We start from the raw sequence: 22,913 nt of genomic DNA on the forward strand, positions 1-22,913 counted from the left end.
GTTGTCACCCACCTCGCATGGCCTGTCAGAACCTCTACCAAAACAATTATGCATATTCCTGAGTCGAAATGGCTGGAAAACGCAAAGAAAGAGATCTGGTTGCCCCGGACATCACGGAAGATGCGACAGAACGGAAACGAGTCCTGAATGTACTTGCCCAAAGACGATACCGTAGGTTCTATATCCCAACGAGAATTGGTATCTCAATCTGAACTATGGCAGGACAAAGAAAGAAACGTCGAATAGAAGCCCTGGAAGCGCAACTAAACAGCGTGAGTTCGCACAATGAAGAATTAACAGCTCTGGGACCCGAGAAAGATAGAGGTGGCCCCGGCCTCCCGACAGATGTTTCATCTCCCTTCTCAACTCCAGTTGCCTTGGGTGAGAGTAATACTGTAAACTCAGGCTATGGAGGCCAGGAAATGACAACCTCAACGGGCGCTGACTCCTCTTCTGCTGGTACGGCTTCCGAATTCAATGATATGACTCTAGTGCCGGAGGCCTTCACAGGGTCTTTCTTACCAGCCGTACCACATCTACTCCCCTCAGAACTATCAATCCTTGCTTCGCCATTTCTCACTGCTCTCTCTCCAAGAACCTCGGGGCAAGCATCGCTAGGTTCACTTATCTCCACAACTGACGCTCCTTTGGAGGCCTCTCCATTACCACTATTCCTAGAGCCAGAAACGTCAGCTCAGGGCCATAGCGACGGCGATTACGTGCAGTTTAATAGTCTGCTCAGTAACCCAGAGAGCACGGACAATATCTCAGATGATCTACAAGACTACCAGTCCTCTAATTTCACGTTTCCCGATGATCACTTGCTCCAGGTTCCCTCCCTTACCCTTCTGAGTGCAGCAGTTAGGGTAGCTCAAAGGCTCGGCGTCGGAGATTGCCTCTGGGATATTGCTGCGGTTAGTTCGTTTTACAGACCAAGGCTATACACCCAATCTTCTACTTCTTCGCTGTCATCCTCGCTACCCCCTTCATCGACCTCTTCTACTACACAGACATCAGGCTCAAGCCAAACCAGCGATGGAGATTATACTACTACCATCGATCTGGAGACGTTACCTGACCATCTACGGCCAACTAGAACCCAAGTTCTTATCTCGCATCACCCGATTCTAGATCTCCTTCCCTGGCCGACTGCCCGGGATAAATTGATCCAGGTGTTTAACCTCCCTGTCAATTTACGTCCGAAGTCGGCTCAGGATCCAATGGGGCTCGTTCGGTTGGTGTATGATATGGAAGACGACGGGGGAGAGGGAATCAGAGTTCACAGCAGCGACCCATTTGAGGTGGCGGGTTGGGAAATAGGACAGCTGATGTTTGAAAGGTGGTGGTGGGCCTTTGAGACCGACACTGTGGAGAGAAGTAACCGCGGAAGAAAAGAGAGAGGCGAGAAATGCCTTGAGCTTTCCTAAACTAATACAACACTTCAAGCAGAGTAACACTGCTGTATATAAAAACATGTATTCAGACCATATTCAGTCCGCCGCTTGGACATATAGTCTGACCCGTCAACCAACACGCCTTTGGATCAGCCAAGAAAGTCACGACGGCAGCAATCTCCTCCGGTGTCCCGACCCGGTTCCCCAGAGGTGTGCTGTCCAGAACATACTTCACCAAATCATCCGGCACCGTTCCCCGAAACATGCCTGGCTCCACGGGCCCAGGGGCCACAGCATTGACGGTGTGGCCATAGGGACCCAGTTCGCATGCCAGGGCTCTGGTGAACCCTTCCACAGCTGCTTTCGTAGCCGAGTAGATGGAAAACCCCACTGATCCCCGGCGAGCTACAATAGATGTTATGTTGATAATGCGCCCCGGGGCACGGAGATACGGCAACACAGCCTTGGTCATGAAGATGGTGCTGCGGACGTTCACATCGAACATAGAGGCGTAATCCTCGATTTCGGTGTCTGTAAGAAGCTTGCAGTGCGAATGTGCCGCGTTATTGACAAGAATATCCACCTTGCCATCGCTTGAGGGGAACGCGCGGAAGGTAGCTGAGAGGATTGTTTCAGGGGCTTCCACCTGGTGAAGGTCGATTCGCACTTTGGCAGCATCGGAGCCGTTGTTTAAACCACGTATCCGATGTATAACTCCGTCGACGGCATCCTCACTGCTGGCCGACACGTAGGTAAGCATGACCTGCAAGATTTGTATCAATAGTCAGATCTAAGGATTTAGTGCCTATGGAAATGTATACCTTCGCTCCCTGTTTGGCAAGCTCCAAAGCAATTCCAGCGCCAATCCCGCGAGAGGCCCCGGTCACAATAGCTATCTTATCTGACAGGCTCATTTCGGGAAAGTAGGTGGTATGGGCAATATTATAGAAGCTCTAACTATTTATTTCAATGTAAAAGTCTGAAGTGTGATTGTTTACTCGGCCACATTACTACCACCATATATATAGTTTCCTGAATATTGAAGGCTCTCGTTATGCCAAGAATAGCATAACGTTATGCTCAACGTTGTCTCACACGTCACGGTCTCTCAGACAGAACATGCAACAACTCTTAGAAAGTTTGCTTAACTAACTTTACAGCATATACAATCGATTTGTAAGAACAGTCCATTCTCAACTAGGCCGAAAGGTCACAATTAGGTACTCGGACCCTAGGTCTGATATCGTCTGGATCGCACCTTATAAAGCTAGCTATATCTGAGCCCGTCATGACACTATCTCACCTCCCTGATTTGCACTATATAGTTTAGTAATTAGAAAAAACTGGTACATACGACCATAGGGTGTGGAGAACAGGGCTTTCCGTCCGCTCAGCCGTACTTAAGCCACATCTTGAACGCGGCCGACTGGAAAATGAGCCCTTGAGCCTTCACGTTACATAACCATCCTCATTTACGCGTCCACAGGACACATTAATTACCCTTCAATTTTGATCAATCCTAGCCTCTAGCTCCGATTTTAGCGTCTGCTCGAAGGATCCACTGAGTAGTCGTGGATGCAGTGACCAAAAACAAATTATGCCCCATATAGTAAGCCCAAAGTCTTAACCTGAACCTCAAACATTTGAAGCCATGTCCTTTAAAGACATCTTTTCTCTAGGAGACCATCTCAACTGAAATAACCCTAGCATCGGTTAATGTAAATACAGCATGTTAGCTCAGGGGAAGAGCGGTATGAAAAATCACGTGATATCTCTAAATTAGATCAGAAGCTAACGTTCACACAGCCGGGCTCATAACCCGGAGGTGAGATTGCCTTGTTCCAGCCAATCGACATCGGAATCCTAACAAATAATAGGTCCCTGGATCGAAACCAGGACATGCTAGATGTTCAATTTTTAAAAACTTTTTTTTTTTGAAAGTCAAGATATGTTGACTGAGTCCGTATTTTTACAAAATATCTTCTTTCTCTGTGTATATATAAACATTCTTATCTCTACTACTGTCGGCTCTGCTCTCTTAAATACTAGGAGATAGTTTAAATGTGGGCCGTTAAGCCTGTTGGACGTCTTCCCTTCCCCGAGGGAAGAATGTGTTCACATTTGACACGGTAACGACGAATCTTTTTTGGTTGAGGACGTGGATGGGTCTGATATCAAGACTACTAAAGCCATTCCTGATGTGGCCGAGAACGGCAATGTCTATTACGTCCCCGCTTAATTATGCTAAGTAAATCTTCAAATACAACTGAGACGCCAGTGAACTGTGTACAGCTGGAAGCTGACTGGACTATTTATAGGTTTCAAGTCATACATGTGTTTTCTGATATTCCTGATCCTTTCATACACATGCTCTCTTGTCGAGTTCCTAGCAAAGAGTAGATGTGGCGTGATGTATTCATAGCCTACCCCCCTCCTCTGTCTGACCATACTCTTTAAATCGGCATCCATTGAATGAATATCTTTCAGCCACGGCCCAAGCAACTCACTTCCTAGATTGATAGATTATTCCTACTACCAGACAAAAGACAGGATCGATGCGGCTAACCCAGTGGCAATCGGTGTTGCGACTGATATTCCTGACAAAACATGAACAGGTGGATTGTGGCCATTCGTGCCAGCTGGCCAGTGAGAACAGACATGCTCCCTAGGTAGACTGAAGTTGATGTCTGCTGTCGGGTTGAACGTAGAGGGATTACCATGTCTATCGGTCGAGTGTATACAAACGACGCTGGGATATTTAGCTGGAAAAGCTCTGCCAAAATTTGCTCCATCATTCGATGCCGCAGCAAACAGCAATGTCTGACTGTGTAGTGCATTAGATATGGCTGTTTTTATACACTCGCTATATTCACGAATCCCAAATCCCGAATGACATTGATATAATGTCCACTTTCCGTGATCCACATCCATGATATTACATTCAAGAATGGTGGATTTCAAGAGTTCACTGGGATTCAAATTGGCTCTATTATGTGAGACTGGAAGACATATTATAGGTGTCGCACCGTTAGTCCATCAGTGAAGGTGTGTTCTGTATTATTTAAACCCCTCAAACCAGCCCTTGAGGCTATACTAACCTATCACTACTACAATACATAGCTAAAACCAGATTAACTCAATCACACTGGCCGTGTATTTACAACCCACATCTTCTGGCAATCGGACCCTGACAAGTGGTATAAGTACCAATGTACCACCCTAACCTTGGAGATCCGAACCTTGCGGCCGAGCGGGCCTGTCAGGTTTACTACTCCTAGGACGAGGTAGTGCAGCGGTACTGTATGGGAAGGAGAACTAAGGAGTGATCCTTCATTTCATATTTGAGGCGGCAATAGAACCATGTGTCTGCTCGTGAGAGGTAATCGGTTCAAATGATCCAAGTCACACTTTCTCTACGCTTATATTCCTCAGCAACCCTTTGTTACAGGTCTACCGAACCCCTTACTATTACATCGCACTCTCCTTGAGAGTCTCATCCGTTCCTCTGCCCTTCTTTCAACAATCCAGCCCTTTGTTATCCTTCATCCCATCTACGTCGTCTACCCCTCCTGTGCCCTCCTAGGTGTGCTTCATCGTCAAGCGCAGCTGAGATATGTCGGGAATCATGTCAGGAGCAGAACTCAAAAAACGGCAAGTGCCGACAGTCAATATGAGTACCACGAATGACCCCACAAACCAGCCAAAGGCTAACGCGCGAACCGTAACGTGGCACGAGGTTTCCGAGTGGCAGTTCGACAACAAGTATATCCTCAGTGGCTATCGGCCAGCGAATGCAGACTATCTGGTGATCTTTACCAGCCTGGCCTTTTTGCACAACGAGACTTGCAATGTGCACACTCATCTGATCGGGGCTCTGCTCCTACCACTCGTTGCAACTACCTTCCTGTGGTACCTGGGAGAGCCTCAGTTTCTCAATGTCTCGTCCATGGACCACGCTATGTTTAGAGTCTACTTCTGGTGTGCGGAGATCTGTTTGGCCCTCAGCGCACTTTACCATCTGATGCAACCCCACTCGCATCAAGTAGAACAGTTCTGGCATGGAATGGATCTGCTTGGTATTATCATTGTGACAGTGGGCACATTCTCTTCCAGCATCTACTATGCATTCTTCTGTGAAGCGAGCTTGGAAAAATTCCACTGGGCTATTGTGAGTCCCTCCGAGCGATCGTCACCATTGACCCCATCCTCCAGGAAGCCGAGTCAAATCCAATGATACGCTAACATAATTTCTAGGTCTTGACCACGGGCACTGCTACCGGTGTTCTAACCTCGAATTCCCTGCTCAAAACGCCGCGCTGGCGGAAAGTGAAGGTGGGTACCTTCGTTATTTTTGGTGCTTCATCGTTTATACCCTTGCTGCATGGAGTCCAACGATACGGGCTTGAATACATGCTCCAATACTCGGGAATGAAATGGTATCTGCTCGAGCTTACTTTCTATGGCACTGGCGTCGGTTTATACGCGGTATGTCTGCACGCTCACCGCGTGTCCATTTGCCCGAAAAACAAGAATTCTGATGAACATCGATAGTTCCGAATTCCGGAGCGTTTGGCACCGGGTAGGTTTGATATCTGGGGAAGCTCGCACCAGCTCTTTCATATCGCTATCTTATGCGCAATGTACACACACTTTATTGCTCTGCTGCAAGGTTTCACAACTTCTCATACACTGGATGTGTGTCGGCTTCAGGGTGTCTATTGAGCAAAATGGAGCTGTACCAAAGGCTGGGTTGCTCTAAATGCAACACGTACGTTCTATACAGAATTTATAGCTGTGAATCATCTGTAGTGCAGATAGGGTGAGGAATAGCTGTTAAAGTGGTATGACGGCTTACAACAAGAAGAGTTTGGACTAGGAATCCCCACAATACGGTCATATGAGTCTTTATAGAATACTAGTTTCCCCTTGAACAACATTGGCCAATACTTCATCTTTCAGAAATGCTAAGTCAATGATGTGTTATTCTTGAAAAAGAATGTGGGAGTCTAGGCGCCGGTGGTGAATCGATCTCCACATAGTACACATGCGTCGCTAATATAGAGCGACATTAGTCGTAGTCACTGTGAAGCCTACAGAACATGGTCTTGATAGGCAACCTTCTGGCATGATGAAGTAAACTTAGAGAGATTTTGTTAAGGTGGAGTGCCACGCATCATTGCTATCTTTTTGTCAGAATCCGAGCCTTTCTGAATCCCTGCTGTTGTATGTTCTTTTGAACGTTTTTCTCAAAGTCCTTGGATACATTTCTGCTTCAATGTATTTACATACCTTGGTAGAAACCCCAGCATTATGCTGGCTATCAGGGGATTTCTATCCGAATTGCAAGTTTCCGCGATTGCCAGCACATGTACTATAGGCGGAGCCTCGCTGGGGAATCCATACCCTTTCTACAAGCTATGAACTATCTGTATCAAGCATAGATTACGGGTCTATGCTATCTGGCAAAAAATCCAAGTATTAAGAGGGGCAAACCAGAGGGGTGGTGTTTAGGGCCCTCGGACAAGAAGAGAGGGAGCGATAGCCCTAACTTCAATAACTATGGATTTGTCGACGAGGTCGTCCCTTCACAAAAAACCATGCGATCTCAACTGCGGCACTCATTCACGGTGCCAAATACGTAGATGCCTTATCAGCCCTATGCCATACAGAATAGGTTACTGTCGCAATTGCACAGTTTGACAGCTTATCCCATGGATTAAGCTCTCACCTCAGATCCACCTAAGGACGGCGTATGGCGATTGCTCTAAAAGTGTCTGGGTCTGAGTCTCCCACTGGAGATCATCCTTCTGATGTACTGCAGTCTCAAGTCTATCGGCGATGTATATTTCCTTTATTAGATCTGCAGGCAGGCTTACTGTGACCACAGAGCCAGCCAGGAATATTCGAACCGAGTATGGTACACTTTTGTATCCCAACTCGGCGTTTCCTTATCAAACCAGCTAATAGCCACCTCGGATCATGCAATTCAAGCGCTGTCGTTGATGGGTGGCAGGTGCAGGATTATAACTGATTGCGTGGACGATACTTTATGGAACTTCATGAGAATCTGTTTGTTATGGCTACTATCTTAGCTAACAATGCGGTGTCTACGGTGGATCCAAACAGGGTATCTTTTGTCAAGACAACTATTTGTCGACAAATTTATATCCAGATGCTGAATTATGATTCGGAAGATTTATTATCTCGACCTTAAGTCCCATGTTAGTTCGGCATTGTACCGTAAGATACCAACACCACCATTCATGCAGGCCAAATGGCAGTCTCCTTGTTCTATGAGAAGAAGAACAAGACAGTGCAAACACTACCTGAGGGCTATACAGAAACATCTACCATGCCCTCCCACTGGGAGAAAGATACGATAGCGTGAAAAAAGCGAGAGGACAAGACTTAAGTCCATAGTAACTAGTATTCCATCCTCTGACGACTCCCTCACACTGATACACCACAAGGACGTCAACCCAGGATCGTATGGAACACAACACAATCAGTCACCACAAAGCGCTCTAAAGAATATCGACTGAAGAACGGGGTCGGGTCGTATCAGAACGTGCCAGGTAAGCACCGCTAGATCTATTTATTCCTCATCTCACTCCACCTAACTGGCCCGTGCCCGTTCCTACATTCTAGCCTCGCCCTTTCCTCGGGACAAAAAGCCCATGCATACCCACACGCCACATTCCAACGCATCTGACACCGCCGCTGCTAATTTCCTTCCAACACATTCCAGAAACGGCCGGCGACGCAATTGGACGCAAAGACATGCCAATGACATCACACTGGTCCGGGCCGGGAAACGTGTTTGGCCCATTCGGTGCGAAAAAAGGGCACTGCCACTGCAGCGCCTCGTTCTATTCGCTGGTGCCTGCTTGTTGGTGTTCGGATGCCAGGCTGTTTCAGGTTCGCGATAATGTAGGGATCTCTGGCTCAGCCTTAGACTTGTTTGGAACTCTCGTATGCAACCCTTCGTATCGGGTATGAATGGTGTAATGTTGGTTGGACATGCCGGGTTTGCACAGTGAGAATGTGTTGTGTTTCATCTGTGTTGTACCTGCATTAGTTAGGTCTTACGGTTACAAAGGTGTCATTTGCTACCCTGATCAGCAGTCATAGCTTTCAGTTAAAGGGCGGTACCGTCGAACTGTTGGGAGTTGGGCTATAGGGCTCGATTGTTGGGGTTGTCTGGGCTCTGGACTTGAGATATGTTCGGGATTTTAATCAAAGAAAGTCAGTCGCCCCTGCAAGCCGTAGCCCTAACTCACCAAACAAAGGGTGCCATCCAGCTTTTACTACTACCACGTTCTTTTGTCTGATTGAGGCTCAGTATCCCAGGCGAATGAACTTCCAGGATAAGAATAGAAGTTTGACTGTGCCTAGATAGCTACTGCTACGATCTATCTAATCGTCGAATATTCCGACAAAATACACACGTCTTATGGGTCTCGACAGTACCCCAGCATATACACTATACACATCCGTAGATGGTGGTCATACGTACCGCATGCTTCGCGCAAAACAATTGCATTAAGGATGCGCTTCTGATCCGATATCCGATCAGTTGTAGATCTCCAAGTGGGTGCCAACAAATCAAGTCACCGCTATTGTATGATTGGATTAGCCGTGACAGGATCGCTTGGCTATGCGATCGACTCCAGGATAGCGCATGTTGTGTTGTTCAAGCTACGGACAGTGAAACGTTCTTGAGGGCGTCCAGTCAATGGGTCCCATGTTTAATGACTGTGCAACCATGTTTAATGAACCTTATGCAGGTGGAAAGTGGTTGTGACATGGTCCCAATCGCCGAGGTCAAATGCTGCTGATCAACTGCCGTTAGATTATCGTTCGGGAATTGACTCCAGACGATCATTTGAGTCCGTCCAGGCCAAACGGAAATAATTTCGAATTCATGCAAGGGTCACGCCCTCACAGTGAGGAGAAATGGGGTTAAAAAAAAGAAAGGAAAAAAAAGGTGAAATGAAATGGATCCTGGAAGCATGCAGGATGACCTCATGTAGGCTTGCCGTGCAGAACGCCCGGACTTGTTATTCGAGGACACGAGGGCTGCGGCCATCAGGTGATGTTGAGCCATGCGCCCATCTTCCTATCACGAGGGCAAACCATGGTGAATCGAGGAAAGTATAGATGCTTGGATGCTCGACAAAGTCGGAAGATATTGGTTCGTTGCCTCATGAGACATGTGGGATCCAAGATGATGGAGTTTGGGAGCCACGGCAAGGTCGGCGTCTATGATGTCGAATGATGTATTAGATTGGTCCATACGCAGGAGTAGTAGAGAACCCCCCGCATCCGACCGAGCATGATGTAAATCCAAGTCTTGCTAGAGTATCCATTCAAGAATCCTAGTTCAATTGCAAACTCATCATTAGGCTTTTTTTTTTTTATTATTATTATTATTATTCTCCTCTTGTCAGGGCTGTGTTTCTCGGTGATGATGATCAGCCTCCCTTGAATCCTGCCTTATTTCCTTGGCGCTGGGCTCTGCTGTCATGGTCCGAGCTCATTCATATCCACTGTGCGCCAGGCAACCAGCAATTCTTGGTCTGGATAGAACGCTGAACGAATACGACCAACGGAGGCCAATTTAAACTCCTGAATAGTTGAAGGGAAAGCATATTTATAGTTATTAGGAGATTCTTAGACAGGATCGAACCAATCCAGATGGCTTGAAAAAAATATTATACCGGATGAGTGACTTTTCAACCTGATACACGCTCGATCGATAACATTCCATTCTTAATATACTTCAGAGTAAGCTAAGAACTCAGCCATGCTGATGCGCCTTCAGAGATTAAATTAAGATGAGATCACTGAGAAATGTTGGGGCGGAAGGTGAAACGGCGAGACTTTATTATGTATGTATGTATGTATGTATGATGAGCACGGAGGTTACGGACAAGGAATTGAACGTGTGGTCACCTGTCCCCCTTCTCTTTTGCTCCAAGCTCCAAGCTCCTGAACTGGAACTTATGTAGTATTAATTTTCTCGGATGCAGGATTGATCAACTCCGCTCGGCGCGGCTTGCCGTGATCTTCCCACTGTGGTCTTTGGTTCGGTATGGTTCCAGTACCTTACCGGACGGTAATCTGGCCCTGCGCCGTAAGGTTGTCTCGTGTGCCCAATAATGTGCTACTAGTTGGGGAACTAGTCGACCTGGAGAGGGAAAGAAAAACGATACTCATTACCTACACTGAGTACAACTTGACTACCATCTTTCAACAATGTCTTGGGAGCTCAGGGATGTCATGTCGGCTTATTGTTTACTACTGCTGGGTCACTTCCTTTATGCATCTCCTCCTTTTGGACAGCCCCCAAACGCAAATGTTGTTTTGGTGTGGAATTAAATCCACGATGACAATTGTTTGAAGTCGAAAGAAACTTGTCGGGGATGAAAATTATGATGGCTGGTAGACCTCTCTTTGGGGGCAAGAATAACACGGAGTAAATAATAAGAAGAATAATCAAAATAAAATAAAATAAAATAAAATGAAGCAAATGTTGGCTGACTTTGCCTTAGTGGCCACCAGGTTGACTCCGGCGGCTATTGGCTGAACCTCCTTAGAAGAAAGTCTTACGATGTTGAGATGGGATAATAAGTAAACTTACTACTTACTAGTAGACACTATTGCCAGATGGCTGATCGGAGCCTCGTTTTGGATCCGCTATCAGACCCATTCGACACTCTACCCTTTGCTTCTTGCCCTAGAGTCTTGTGCAGACGAAGCTCTGGGGCAGTAAAAGGAGGAAGAGTAAAAGGACGTGCTCTTGTACAGTAGTAGCAACCCAACTACTACTACCACTACTACTAGACTAATTCAGGGACAGCGGGTCTTGGCTGCATGTTAATCGGCGATTTCTTTGGCTGGTCAGTGTGACCGTTGTGGGTTAAGCGAAATTGACTTGGAAGATCCTCGTCCTCCTGTTGGCGGAGACCGGCCAAAAGTGGGGAATCATTCCCAAATCAATGAAAGGGTGACATGATGATTGGTCCGATGGTTTAACTAGGATTGGAATGAAGTCGCAGCGTCTCGCCTTTTTTTTTCATTTTTCTTACTTTCTTACTTTCCTTTTTAATTTGTATATGATGATGAGTTTTTCTCTTTGGCTGACTGTACATCTCAAACGACCTCCCGGTATTCTCGACCCAACTAGTAATTGGCCCCTTGTAATCACCTTTGTCACATTTTTTTTTATGTTGACTCGGCGTCTATTATTCCCGTATCCTCCGAATCTCCGCCGCACCCGCCAGTCATTAGAACGTAGTCTGGATGGGGCTATCGGACGTTATCCGTCTCAGTGCCAGATTCTGAAGGCAGACCGAAATTTTCTGTCACTTTTCCTTTTCATTTTTTATTTTCGATATTTTTTGGATGTATTTTTTCGAGACCTTGGGACAACTCCTCAGGCACTCTCGGCTCCGGGAGTTTTCATCGCATCCTCGGCACCTCCTGAAGCTGACTAGTCCTAATTGGGGGCCGCGGCTTGCACTGATGAGGCTTAGTGGCATCGACAGGAGCAGCTCGATTGGGTTAGTCGTGACGACAACGATACGGGCCAACTCCCGTAATTACGGAAACGCTAGGCCCCGTAATCGTATCCGCCGACGTCCGTCGCCCCGTCGCTCTTCACCTTTGGCGCTGTGCTCCATCACCTGCAAAATCCTCACGTATCGTCTCATTTAGTACTAAATACTGACTTCCCGGAGTCTTCCTCTTTTTCTTTTCCTCCTCTTACTTCCCACTTCTCCTCCACCCTCCTCCGACCTGGTCGACCTCCCTCCCTAATTCTACCACCACGAACTCTCCGGCTCCGTGGCCATCTGTCCGCCTTGCGACTCAATCTCGTTCCTGGTTTTCTCAGTCTTCCGGCCCTTACGGTCCGCCTTGCGTCAGAGGAACCCTTGCAACGTGACCTCCACTCGAAACCTCCTCGTTTGGCCGCTGGAGACCGGAGCCCGCGCTCCCAACTATAACTAATCCACCTTGAATTTCTCCGCCTGTCGGTGATCAAAACGTTCTGCTCGCGGTGTCTCGTTCAACGTCACATTGACGCCTAGAAGCCCCCTTTCCGTCAGCTCCGCCGAGACTCTTCTGTCCTTCGATCCTCTTCTTCTCGACTCTCGCGGCATTCTTGCACCCTTTTCCAACCTTTTCGCCGTGAAATTGTGCCTTTGAGAAGGAATTTCTTGAGTCTTGTGAAAGACTTGCCGCAGAGATGAATCCCACCCTTCCGTCATGGAAGGATCGGACGCAAAATCAGTTCGGGAAGCTTCAAATCCAAGTACCATGGCGTTCAATCCAGCTCCTGGTGCCGCACCGTATGCGACGGAAGATTCGGTCGAAGCTGAGGAGTAGGATATCTCCCACCTCGTCGATATCCTCCTTACAAACCTCGTTCTCGCCTGTGGACACGCTTCGGTCGCTGCAAAGCCATCGGTGGACGACATACGACTTTCAATACCTGCTATTGTTGATCGTCGCGATCTTCTCATTGACAGTCATTGAGTCGCCCGGGCCTTTGGGGAAGACTGCCATGTTTACTGTGTACATTGTCGCTCTTCTGCTTCCTATCACTCGTCAGTTCTTTCTGCCGTTTCTGCCGATTGCGGGATGGCTTCTGTTTTTCTACGCTTGCCAGTAAGTGAACTCACCGTGCCCTCTGCCATGGCCTGGTCAAGAAGGCAATTGCTAATCGAGTTGACTCTAGGTTCATTCCGAGCGATTGGCGTCCGGCTATTTGGGTCCGGGTGCTCCCAGCATTGGAGAATATCCTCTATGGCGCCAACATCAGCAACATCCTGTCTGCTCATCAGAATGTTGTGCTCGACGTGCTAGCATGGATTCCATATGGTCTCTGCCATTACGGAGCCCCCTTTGTCGTTTCTCTGATCATGTTCATCTTTGGGCCTCCCGGCATTGTGCCCATCTTTGCGCGGACTTTCGGCTATATCAGCATGATGGCAGTCACCATTCAGCTGTTCTTCCCCTGCTCGCCCCCGTGGTACGAGAACCTGTACGGTCTGGCACCAGCCGACTACTCGATGCAAGGTAACCCCGCGGGTCTCGCTCGCATTGACAAACTCCTGGGCGTCGACCTCTACACCTCGGGCTTCAAACAATCCCCGGTCGTTTTCGGTGCGTTCCCGTCGTTGCACGCCGCCGATTCCACTCTGGCAGCCCTTTTCATGAGCCTGGTTTTCCCCCGCCTGAAGCCGTTGTTCGTGACGTATACCCTGTGGATGTGGTGGGCAACCATGTATCTGTCCCACCACTACGCGGTTGATCTGGTTTGTGGTGGACTTTTGGCCACGGTCGCGTTCTACTTCGCGAAGACTCGGTTCATGCCCCGCGTTCAAACCGACAAGATGTTCCGATGGGACTACGACTACGTGGAATACGGCGATTCCGCTCGGGAATATGGCTACGATCTGGCCGACTACGATGGCGACTTCAACCTGGACAGTGATGAGTGGACGGTTGGCTCGTCTTCGTCCGTCTCCTCCGGCTCTTTAAGTCCCATCGATGACCATTACACCTGGGAGGGCGAGGCTCTTGCTTCCCCTGCCTCCGATATCGAGTCCGGAAGGCATATGATCAGCCCATGATTCGGCTCCATCAACTTGCATACACCGCACTCGCGTTTTTCATTTACTGACGAACGGCGTTTTTACCATTTTACGACATGCTGGATTCTTATTGCATTGAGCAGATTTCGACACATATATTTTTAATACGCCTGTTTTCCTCGGCACATCCGGCTTAATGGTACCCCGGATTGCGCCGTTTTCCACGCGCATCTTCAACTGTACATGCATACGTCGTTGCGAAATCAGTTGGGCTGTATGATGTGACCCTACGGCCCCGAGTCTCCTTGAAGCTCCGTCAATAATCTTAATTCCAAAGGTCTAGCGGACTTGGCGCGATTTTCGCTGCTCAGGAGCTTGAGCTTTGCTGGTGTCCTTGGAGTCATTCGCTTGTACACTGCTACCTGGATAATTCCAGGTCGGACGATTTCGTCCCCTTCCAACTACAGTCTTTCGCTATTCTTCAGCTGGTCGAGCGTTTTGCTTCGCTTTTCTTCTTGTGCTCGGCCAGGTACATATACTTTTTTAACATTCTTGTCGATCGCTCACACCATTGGCGCCTGTGATTCGGAACCATGATGGAAAGAGAAAAGTACTGGGGCGCCTTTTTGCATGCACTTCACTCGTTGTGCCTAGAAGGGGTTGATGCTTGTTTAATGACCTTTGCATTGGTATATAGAGCGGGGCCAGGACTACCTGATTCCCCCCCTCGCGTGGTGGTTTGTCTTGGGAGCATTCTTCTATACAGAGGACATTGGTGATGCTGAGCGGCCGTTCTGATCCGTTGCATCTACCAAGTAATGGAGATCTTGGGGGGGCACTGATACTTCAAAGCGGCTGGGCGACAGATGCAGACGGAGTCATCTTGTCGAAGGTTGCACACCCTTTGCTATTGAAAACACTTTTACGACTTGACGTTTCTCTGCTGGACACAAGCATCCATAGTGGAATGCGTGCCACAAGAGTTCGTTGGATGCTTTTTATTCCATGGCATTATTATTAATTATAATCCCATCGGTAGCGTTATGATTTATGAAGAACTTTGTACATTACTTGTTTGATTCTTGTATACATCTTGGCTTGGACAATTTCAATGACCTGAAATATCTTAAATGGTTCCTTGGTCCGGTGTAGATTGCACCGATTTGCCACTGTAGACACCCAACTGCTCTCCTAAATCGGTTAGTGTAGCTGTTATACTAGGCCGAGATATCTTCATGGCCGAAGACCTTCTTCACCAGATACAGCGCTGAAGAATGGTCTAAAAATTAACCTGTATCGATTAACTGCCGTCCCTCAGTATACGTCAAGCGGAAAACATGGGTTTCCAAGGACTTGGCCGAGATGCCGCCGTAGTATCTGTTCATATTTCCATCCTTTATCGCATTGAGAAAACTTGTGACATGCGAAGTTGCGGGACGAAACCAGGGACAGAGTCGCCGGCAGTTTTGGGAGTAGATGCGTTGACTGAAAACTTCTCGACATCTACTCCAAAGACAGCAGTTTCGTCATTAGCCTGCTCAGAACAAGGCATCCGGAAAGCTCTGGCTTCTGACACAGAACTATATACTCTGTACCCTCAGAGGACAGAGATTTGATCCCGTTAACTCTGTCCATCTATCTATAGACTCGGAAATGACATCCGCAGCATAATAATGGGCTTGGTGCTGTAAAGATGACGTGGAGAGTTCAGCGAGATCAATATCGAAGCTAGCTGCGATGAGAGTGAGACGTTTCTTTCCTGTATCAAGATGCCCTCGTGCGAGAAGGATAAGATACCGTTCGGGAGTAAACCTGATTGAATTGATACAGGCAATCTATCTGGCTTTCTAGCCCATCGATACTCGACTAATAATGTAATCGTCGTCTCCTGAAAAAGTTCTTGAGAGCTTGCCGTCTGGCTCCTCTGACAGTCCCTGAATCTAAATTGATTGAGAGGACTGAGTGTGCATTGGTATCGCAGGAGGATTCTGTTGTGTTTGTTTTGCTGATGAGGAGTTCACTTCTGCTTCCCAGTTCTTCAGGGCGTTGTAGGAAGACACAGAGTCTGGATAGTCCGAGCCTAAGACTTCGTTGTGGAGCTCTACACATTGATTGATCAGAGCCCAGGCGGGCTGGATATTTCCAAGGGATTTCCATGTATATGCAAGGTAGTGCATACTCCACAGAGTGTCAGGATGCTCTGGCCCTAGCACCTGTTTCCTGGTCTTCAGAATCTGTGAAAACAGCTCTTCTGTTTACTATTGTCCCTGAAAGTATGTTGATGCAAGGATGTGCATGGCAGTCAGAGTATTAGGATGCTCTGATCCTAGGATCTGTTTCTAGATCTCCACAAGTTGTACCACCAGCTCTTCTGCCTCCTTCCATTGTCCTTGGTTTTGGTATCTTGATGCAGGTTGTGTATACTGGCCAGGGTATCAGGATACTCTGGCCGTAGCTCTTGTTTCCGGATATTTATATTCTTTGAAAACAGCTTTTTTGCTTCCTTCCATTGCCCTCGTTTCCAGGATGATAATGGAATGTTGGCCATACTGGTCAAAGTGTCAGGATGCTCTGGCCCTAGCTCCTGTTTCTGAGTTTCCATCATCTGCGACAACAGCTTTTCCGCTTCGTTGTATCTCCCATCACTACTTAAGCAGGACCCCACGCTTCGTATTAAGTCAATATACATATCTTGTTGTTTTTTGAATCGATTATCACTCAGTAGGAAGAGGGCGTGGGGCAGGTATTCTCGGCAAAAGCTGTCGGTTGGTATGGTCATTACCAGGGAAGGCCTCATTCAATTGGTCTGCTGCTTTTGTTATGTAGAATACATATTGTTTCTCGTTTTTCATCCAGGCTCGAGTTGCCAGATGTACCAAACGATGTAATGTTATAGAGCCATTCCCGGGTTGGATAGCAATGAAAGAGTAGGCCTTTAGAAGCCCAAGAGCTTCAGTCATTTTCTTTTTTGACGCCGGCCGTGGAAGGAAGGACTCCGGGATACTATTGCGCGGATCAAGACAAGCCATAAGCGACAGATATTCAAAAGCAAGTCCGTCAAGCTTCTGAATTTGATAGAATGAGGTTAGCCATGTCTTGATCACTGGGTTCTGGATTTCCTTATAGCGTCCATCATCACCAAAATCCTCACTTAGAAGCTCTACAACATCTGCCTCCTGTTCTTGGAGAAGTAGCAGGTAATCAGACAATTTTATACCATTTTCGTTGATATATGCTGCAGCTTGGGAAACAGCTAATGGAAGGAATGTAAGCTGCTGAAGAAGGGCGCTCACTGCATAACTGTCGTCGCGGAGCCGGTTTTTTTGCATCAGTAACTTTCCCAGAAACTCCACTCCAGTTTCTTTGTTGAATTCGGGAACATGTATCTCATTAGACGATGACATTCTCACGGCTACCTTCCGGTTGCGAGTGGTGAAAATAGTATGACCGTTGTTATTACAAGGAAGGAAGTCCTTTAACGCGGAGGATGTCTTGCTGCCTTTCATCCACATGTCCATGTCATCCGCATTATCGAAGATCAGAAGCCATTTCCCGTCCCTTTGGCTAAAATGAGCTTTGAGATGCTCTTTTACCTCTGCCGGATTCACACCTTGGATCCCGATCGTTTGTGCAATGGCCATACAGGCCTGCTCAACAGCCCCATAGCTGGTACAAGGGATCCAAAAGATTGAACATTCATCCTCTCTGTCTTGCATACGGTAAGCTAGTTCGAGAGCCACCTGGGTCTTACCAACCCCTCCCAATCCAGTAATGGCAATTTTCTTTGGCCCGCCGGGTGTTGAGATTAATTCTTCTAACCTGTCAATTTCGTCCTGCCGGCCGACGAGCCGTTGATTTCTCGCAAACGGGACCATGAAATGAACTGTCTTGCGTGTGTCTATGAAATAGACAATAAAAAGTTAGCGTAAGCTAAACTTGCTGATACTAGATTGCTGGCTTGCTTACCTTCTTTTTTCCGAGGCCAGTACTCTAAGAAAGCTTTTGCTGCGGAGGCTCCAGTCGCTGCAGCATAATCTTGCCATAATTTATTCTTATGGCTGTCCGCATAGTCACACACCCCTTTAATAATGATACACGAGATATTGTCCCACACTCCTGCACCTTCCATTTCAAAGCCTATAATATTCTCCTCTCGAACAAGGGCATCACGGTGCTGTCCGGATTTCATCACTGTGTCGGCTGAAGCGACTGTTCTAATATATGCAGAGGCTTTCGCAGCTTCCACAAATCCTCGGCACCGTATTACTTGGCCCTTGCCACAACCAAGATCATCGCAGGTTTCCTCCAGTGCGTTGTCACAGATCTCCTCGGGTACGTCACTCTCAGAACAGGCGCATTGGATATCAGACGCAGGCGCATGATGTTTGTGAAGATAAGAAGCCTGGAAAAGAATATCGTCGATTTGTGGATGGCGCCACCTAGTTCCTTTTTGCTGAAGTGTCTCAAGATATCCTTGCATCTGGTTTCGGAGTTCACTGAGGGTATTATCAGCCTTCAGGCTATTCAGAAGAGTCCGGATTTCTCGATTCGGTCTGCCGAGCGTGTCCTTGACTCCACCACCAGGGTATTGCCAGCCAATGTCATATGCGATCACAGAATCACTGATGATAGCATCACCTAAAAATATTTCTTGATGGTTGGATTGCGATGGGGCACCTCCACAAATACCAACAACTAAAGCAAGCTCAATGCCCGTGTAGCTAATTTGTAAGCTTGAGGCTGCACTTGCTGCACTTACTTTTCCCATTCCTGACAAGTAGCACAAGACCACATCGTGATTGCCAATCCTTCCATTGAGGTACGCATTCGCGTCACCTTGTTGTTTGCCATAGTATCTCCCCAGCCGATCGTAGGTTTCATCGAAAAGGGCTTCGACAGCGTCAGCCTCAAGAGAAAGAGCGCAGACAATCGCGACGGTAAAATCTTGACGACTCTTGGGACGCATTTCAGGTTGGAATAATTGATATATCAGAGACCATGGCTGAAACGAGGATATCGACCTGGGAAGCCAGAAGGTGGGCGATGGTGAGGTCTCGGAAGACATAGCGCTAACTCTGGCCACAGCCTTGCAACTGCACTAATCACAGGGCTGCAGTAAGCGCCCTTAGGAGGGTTGTACATCATAGGCCTTTCGTAAAGACTGGGATGTAGTAATACGTAGTTGACCAGATAGACAAGGTTTCAGCATCGCTTGATAAATGTTGTTCAGTCGGCCCAGCTTTGAGCTAAGGATCATTGTACCTAGGTGAGGATGAGTGAATCATCTCAGTTGGGCGACCGAAGCACCTCCTGTTGGAGCGGTAACGTCAAGATCCAGCAGGAAGGAGGCGACTGCAGTTTTTCCAAGTTGGCATGTTAGAATACCTCCATTATCTATACAAAGCCCCCTTCTCTAAACCCACCAATAAACATAGAGAACATAAACATCATCCGTTCACCAACCATACATAATACATAACAGGATTATCTCTTGTATCTCTTGTATAATAGATATATGCTGAAAAGAATTCATAAGAAGCGTGGGGAAAACATAGGGGGTATTAAATCTATTTATGTATTACTCTTCGAAGATCTGCACCCGGTCTGCATACTCTTTAATTCTCGAGACGAAGGTTTCTTCGATTTCGTCGCCGTGGCCGCCTGCGACGCGGAGGATGAGTTCGTTGAGGGAGGCTCGGCCGAGGATGTCAACGTGATCGCCTTTTGGATTGTTAGTTAGGGCTTACAAAACCTAGGAATGGAGATATATGTACCTGTGTTTGGACCACCGCGTGGTGAGAACCTGTCTGGTTCGTGAGGCATTTCAAAGACCTTGATTTTGACTCCGGCTGGGTTGTACCGTTTGATATTCCATCCCTTGGCGCACATGTAGCCTGTGCTGAGGAGATTGACGGTGCCGTCGCCTTCGCCCATGACAACGCCGTGGTCGACTCCATCATTGTTAGTGATAGTCGTGTCGATGCTGGCGTTGAGGTTGACCAGGGGATCGCGCTCCTCCTGGTAGTAGTAGCTGCGTTCGGTTGGTTTGCCGACGCCGTAGAAGCAGTAGATCTTCATGTCTGGAGCCAATGGCAAGCGGGCTTCGAGGGGGTTGAGCCAAGTACGAGGGTCGTTTTCGTTTTCTTCGACTTCCGTGGTGGTGTGCGCGACGCCATGCGAGTAGCTGTTCTGGACTTGATTGCGGTACCATTCATCGCTTGTGTTCATGAGATATGCCAAACTTTCGGAGACTGTGAGGTTCTTGGCTGTCAGGGACGAGTTACTCTGCTGGAACTTCAGCAGATTTCCGTAGCTCGTGTGCTGGCCGGGCTGGTCGTCCGGAGCCCATGTTGCATTGCCCCATACAGCTTCTCCGCCCTTGGGAAGCATGCTCGAGATGCCGGGCATGGCCCTGAAGATCTCAGCTCGTTCCTCCTTGGACAGGAATTTCTCCAATCCGTACACGGCGAAGGCATTCAGTTGAGCGGTATCCCTCATTTCGCCCGAGAGGACGGCCGTCAGACCCTTGACGGCGCCCAGCATGCACCCACTGATGTTGATCCAAGAGGCAATGTGTCTGTTAACCCAGTCACTGCCTCCATTACCATGTTCCGGATGTTCAACCCACTTAAAGAAATAGAAGAGCACCTGAGAGCCCATACTGTGCGAAGCTAGAGCCACCTTTTCTCCTTTCACGAGAACGGCAGTCTCGATGTAGGACTTCAGCCGACTGAAGTACTGGTCACGGATCTCCAGGTTCAGATAGGACAGTCTCCAATCATAAGCGGCAGTAAAAGCATTCGTCGGATCATACCCGATCGTCGCCAGATTTTCGAGAATCTTATTCCAGATCCAGTAGCCGGTGATGAAGAAATCAGTCGCATCAAACCCCTGCGCCGCTCGGAGCTTGATCCCGGGCGGATCCAATCCGGTATCCTTATCCAGCATGATATGGTTTTTCCACTCTGTCTTATCCAGGACCAAAGCGCGCATCATACTCCAACTGCCCCAGAGTCTCCTACGGAAGTACTGGCGAGAGGACACCTCAGTGCCCCAACTCTCGAGCCCAGTGGAGATAACGCCGGGGATCATGACAATGGGATGCTTGGCTTGAATACCTTGTGATTGAAGTTGTAGACCGACGGCGAATGAATCATAGTTGACAGCATCACGCTCATGTTGCTAATCAGATTAGATCACCACCTGCATGAAGGAAAGAAGGGTTGACAGTACCGAGAACTCCCTCACATCTTTCACAATGCCCTGTGGTATGACATCCATCAACGCATCCAAGTTCAGGTCCATCAGCGAATCGAGACTGATCACATCTTGCTGGTTGGCGAAAAAAGCGGCGACGAGAATTCCGAAGATACCGCCGAGCACGAAGATGAGACCATTGCGACGCTTACTCCGCGGCTTCGTCACGAATGACTCTTTTTTCGGTTTTTCTGGTGACGTCGCAGCCTGCGTAGCGGTGACTACTTTGGTTTCATCGCGAGACGAGTCCGTAGGAGGGGATTGGACATTGTCGTCCTTAGCCAGGCGACGGCGGAGCATGTGGGCGATCGCCAGAAACACTGGGTGGAATTGACAGCCGCGGATCAAAGGAAAGAGTCAGTATATATCAAACAAGAAAAATACTCCACAGGATAGACAGCCAGGAAAATGAAGTCAACAATAAAAGAAAAGGAGGGAGAAGAAGGGAAAAAAAGGCGCACTAGGTGAAGAAGTTGCGACCCGGAAATCACATGCTTTCTGAAGTTGCAACCAAAATGGGACGTCATGAGAATTAGTCCCCAAAATTACGAAATCCGCTTTTCTCCCTTTGTACCTGAACTCTTTTACTTCCTCAGCACCCCCATCAATTCCCCACATTCAGTCAGAACTATTACGACACCCTTCCGCACCTGTCACTCTTTTCCGAGAACAAGATAGAAAGATTGGATTCTCTCAATGAGTCCGAAAACGCGGCCGGAATGAGCCATGACGCTACTCCCACCGCAGTCTCCGCTGCACCCCCAGACCTCCGCTACATCCGCTATGACGGCACACGCGAGGACGAATATGTCGCTGCCATGCGGCAACTGATCTCCAAGGACCTCTCCGAGCCGTACAGTATCTACGTCTACCGGTATTTCCTCTACCAATGGGGCGATCTTTGCTTCATGGCCATGGACGACACACTGCCAGACCCGATGGTCGGGGTCGTAGTCTCGAAGCTGGAACCACACCGCGGCGGCCCATTGCGGGGCTATATTGCTATGTTGGCAGTGCGCGAGGAGCATCGAGGTCGCGGGATTGCAACGAAATTGGTCAGAATGGCGATCGATGCAATGATTGCGCGTGATGCGGATGAGGTTTGTTGCCCGGGTCCCACAGGGTTGCACATGTGCTCCATTTAAAAGACACTATACTAATAGGAGGTGCTTGCAGATCGCGCTCGAGACCGAAATCACAAATACGGCGGCTATTAAGTTGTATGAACGACTGGGGTTCCTGCGCAGTAAAAGATTGCACCGGTATTATTTGAACGGCAACTCGGCCTATCGCTTGGTGCTATATCTCAAGGAAGGTGTGGGGTCTATGCGGACGGCGTTCGATCCGTACGGGCCCCCTGATATGTCTGGTCCAATTGCCCCTCCGCCGCCAGCTTTGCTTCATGGAAATGGCAATCAATGATGTATGAGACGGAATGGCAGTTTGCTTGTGAATAACCTATAGACTACGCAATTACGACAATAGAGAATATGAGTGATGAGTACATATTAACGATCTATTGCAATGAACAGTAGGGCTGGGGAGCCGAAGTCTATTTCTATAGTATCTATACATGGCATTATATAGAAAAGGGGGGGGGGTGGTTAGTATACAGAGGTATAATGTACAGAAAAAAGTCAGACGTAAAAGCGCTGAATTC

General features: G+C 48.0%; 7 protein-coding genes across 7 annotated transcripts; 4 read left to right on the plus strand and 3 right to left on the minus strand.

Moving 5' to 3' along the window:
• Positions 1 to 68: 68 nt before the first annotated feature.
• Positions 69 to 1,597, plus strand: BDV37DRAFT_297254 (uncharacterized protein; the record flags this gene model as incomplete). The annotated part of the gene is made up of 2 exons (XM_032090291.1): positions 69 to 171; positions 223 to 1,597. The coding sequence occupies 2 exons, from the start codon at positions 69 to 71 to the stop codon at positions 1,425 to 1,427; spliced, it is 1,308 nt and encodes a 435-aa protein (XP_031937304.1). The 3' UTR covers positions 1,428 to 1,597.
• Positions 1,480 to 2,308, minus strand: BDV37DRAFT_297256 (SDR family NAD(P)-dependent oxidoreductase; the record flags this gene model as incomplete). Its single annotated transcript, XM_032090292.1, has 2 exons — positions 1,480 to 2,157; positions 2,216 to 2,308. 2 exons carry the CDS (start codon positions 2,306 to 2,308, stop codon positions 1,480 to 1,482), a joined length of 771 nt encoding a protein of 256 aa, XP_031937305.1.
• A 2,711-nt stretch (positions 2,309 to 5,019) lies between these two features.
• BDV37DRAFT_274821 (hemolysin III family protein) lies at positions 5,020 to 6,116 on the plus strand (the record flags this gene model as incomplete). The annotated part of the gene is made up of 3 exons (XM_032085305.1): positions 5,020 to 5,562; positions 5,649 to 5,879; positions 5,946 to 6,116. The coding sequence occupies 3 exons, from the start codon at positions 5,020 to 5,022 to the stop codon at positions 6,114 to 6,116; spliced, it is 945 nt and encodes a 314-aa protein (XP_031937306.1).
• Positions 6,117 to 12,379: 6,263 nt separating this feature from the next.
• Positions 12,380 to 14,405, plus strand: BDV37DRAFT_216949 (phosphatase PAP2 family protein). Its single transcript, XM_032080093.1, has 2 exons — positions 12,380 to 13,067; positions 13,138 to 14,405. Exons 1-2 carry the CDS (start codon positions 12,646 to 12,648, stop codon positions 14,033 to 14,035), a joined length of 1,320 nt encoding a protein of 439 aa, XP_031937307.1. The 5' UTR covers positions 12,380 to 12,645; the 3' UTR covers positions 14,036 to 14,405.
• Positions 14,406 to 16,431: 2,026 nt separating this feature from the next.
• On the minus strand, positions 16,432 to 19,317 carry BDV37DRAFT_216969 (nucleoside phosphorylase domain-containing protein). Its single transcript, XM_032080095.1, has 2 exons — positions 17,963 to 19,317; positions 16,432 to 17,894 (listed from the first exon to the last, which is right to left on the minus strand). The coding sequence occupies exons 1-2, from the start codon at positions 19,059 to 19,061 to the stop codon at positions 16,711 to 16,713; spliced, it is 2,283 nt and encodes a 760-aa protein (XP_031937308.1). The 5' UTR covers positions 19,062 to 19,317; the 3' UTR covers positions 16,432 to 16,710.
• Positions 19,318 to 21,695, minus strand: BDV37DRAFT_216968 (phospholipid:diacylglycerol acyltransferase). Its single transcript, XM_032080094.1, has 3 exons — positions 21,230 to 21,695; positions 19,771 to 21,178; positions 19,318 to 19,717 (listed from the first exon to the last, which is right to left on the minus strand). Exons 1-3 carry the CDS (start codon positions 21,551 to 21,553, stop codon positions 19,575 to 19,577), a joined length of 1,875 nt encoding a protein of 624 aa, XP_031937309.1. The 5' UTR covers positions 21,554 to 21,695; the 3' UTR covers positions 19,318 to 19,574.
• A 121-nt stretch (positions 21,696 to 21,816) lies between these two features.
• BDV37DRAFT_259008 (peptide alpha-N-acetyltransferase MAK3) lies at positions 21,817 to 22,801 on the plus strand. The gene is made up of 2 exons (XM_032083094.1): positions 21,817 to 22,353; positions 22,430 to 22,801. The coding sequence occupies exons 1-2, from the start codon at positions 21,973 to 21,975 to the stop codon at positions 22,673 to 22,675; spliced, it is 627 nt and encodes a 208-aa protein (XP_031937310.1). The 5' UTR covers positions 21,817 to 21,972; the 3' UTR covers positions 22,676 to 22,801.
• The last annotated feature ends 112 nt before the right edge of the window (positions 22,802 to 22,913 follow it).

This window comes from Aspergillus pseudonomiae, assembly GCF_009193645.1.
Source record: "Aspergillus pseudonomiae strain CBS 119388 unplaced genomic scaffold BDV37scaffold_86, whole genome shotgun sequence".
Lineage (NCBI taxonomy): Eukaryota > Fungi > Ascomycota > Eurotiomycetes > Eurotiales > Aspergillaceae > Aspergillus > Aspergillus pseudonomiae.

Bases quoted from the DNA above. Each gene is read 5' to 3' on its own strand.
- BDV37DRAFT_216949 (XM_032080093.1), top strand. From the start codon at position 12,646: ATGAATCCCACCCTTCCGTCATGGAAGGATCGGACGCAAAATCAGTTC. The intron at 13,068-13,137 runs GTAAGTGAACTC...AGTTGACTCTAG, and splicing joins CTGTTTTTCTACGCTTGCCA to GTTCATTCCGAGCGATTGGC.
- BDV37DRAFT_216969 (XM_032080095.1), bottom strand. From the start codon at position 19,061: ATGTCTTCCGAGACCTCACCATCGCCCACCTTCTGGCTTCCCAGGTCG. The intron at 17,895-17,962 runs GTAAGCAAGCCA...TCTATTTCATAG, and splicing joins CTGGCCTCGGAAAAAAGAAG to ACACACGCAAGACAGTTCAT.
- BDV37DRAFT_216968 (XM_032080094.1), bottom strand. From the start codon at position 21,553: ATGCTCCGCCGTCGCCTGGCTAAGGACGACAATGTCCAATCCCCTCCT. The intron at 21,179-21,229 runs GTACTGTCAACC...TAATCTGATTAG, and splicing joins AAGATGTGAGGGAGTTCTCG to CAACATGAGCGTGATGCTGT. The intron at 19,718-19,770 runs GTACATATATCT...ACAATCCAAAAG, and splicing joins ACGCGGTGGTCCAAACACAG to GCGATCACGTTGACATCCTC.
- BDV37DRAFT_259008 (XM_032083094.1), top strand. From the start codon at position 21,973: ATGAGCCATGACGCTACTCCCACCGCAGTCTCCGCTGCACCCCCAGAC. The intron at 22,354-22,429 runs GTTTGTTGCCCG...AGGTGCTTGCAG, and splicing joins TTGCGCGTGATGCGGATGAG to ATCGCGCTCGAGACCGAAAT.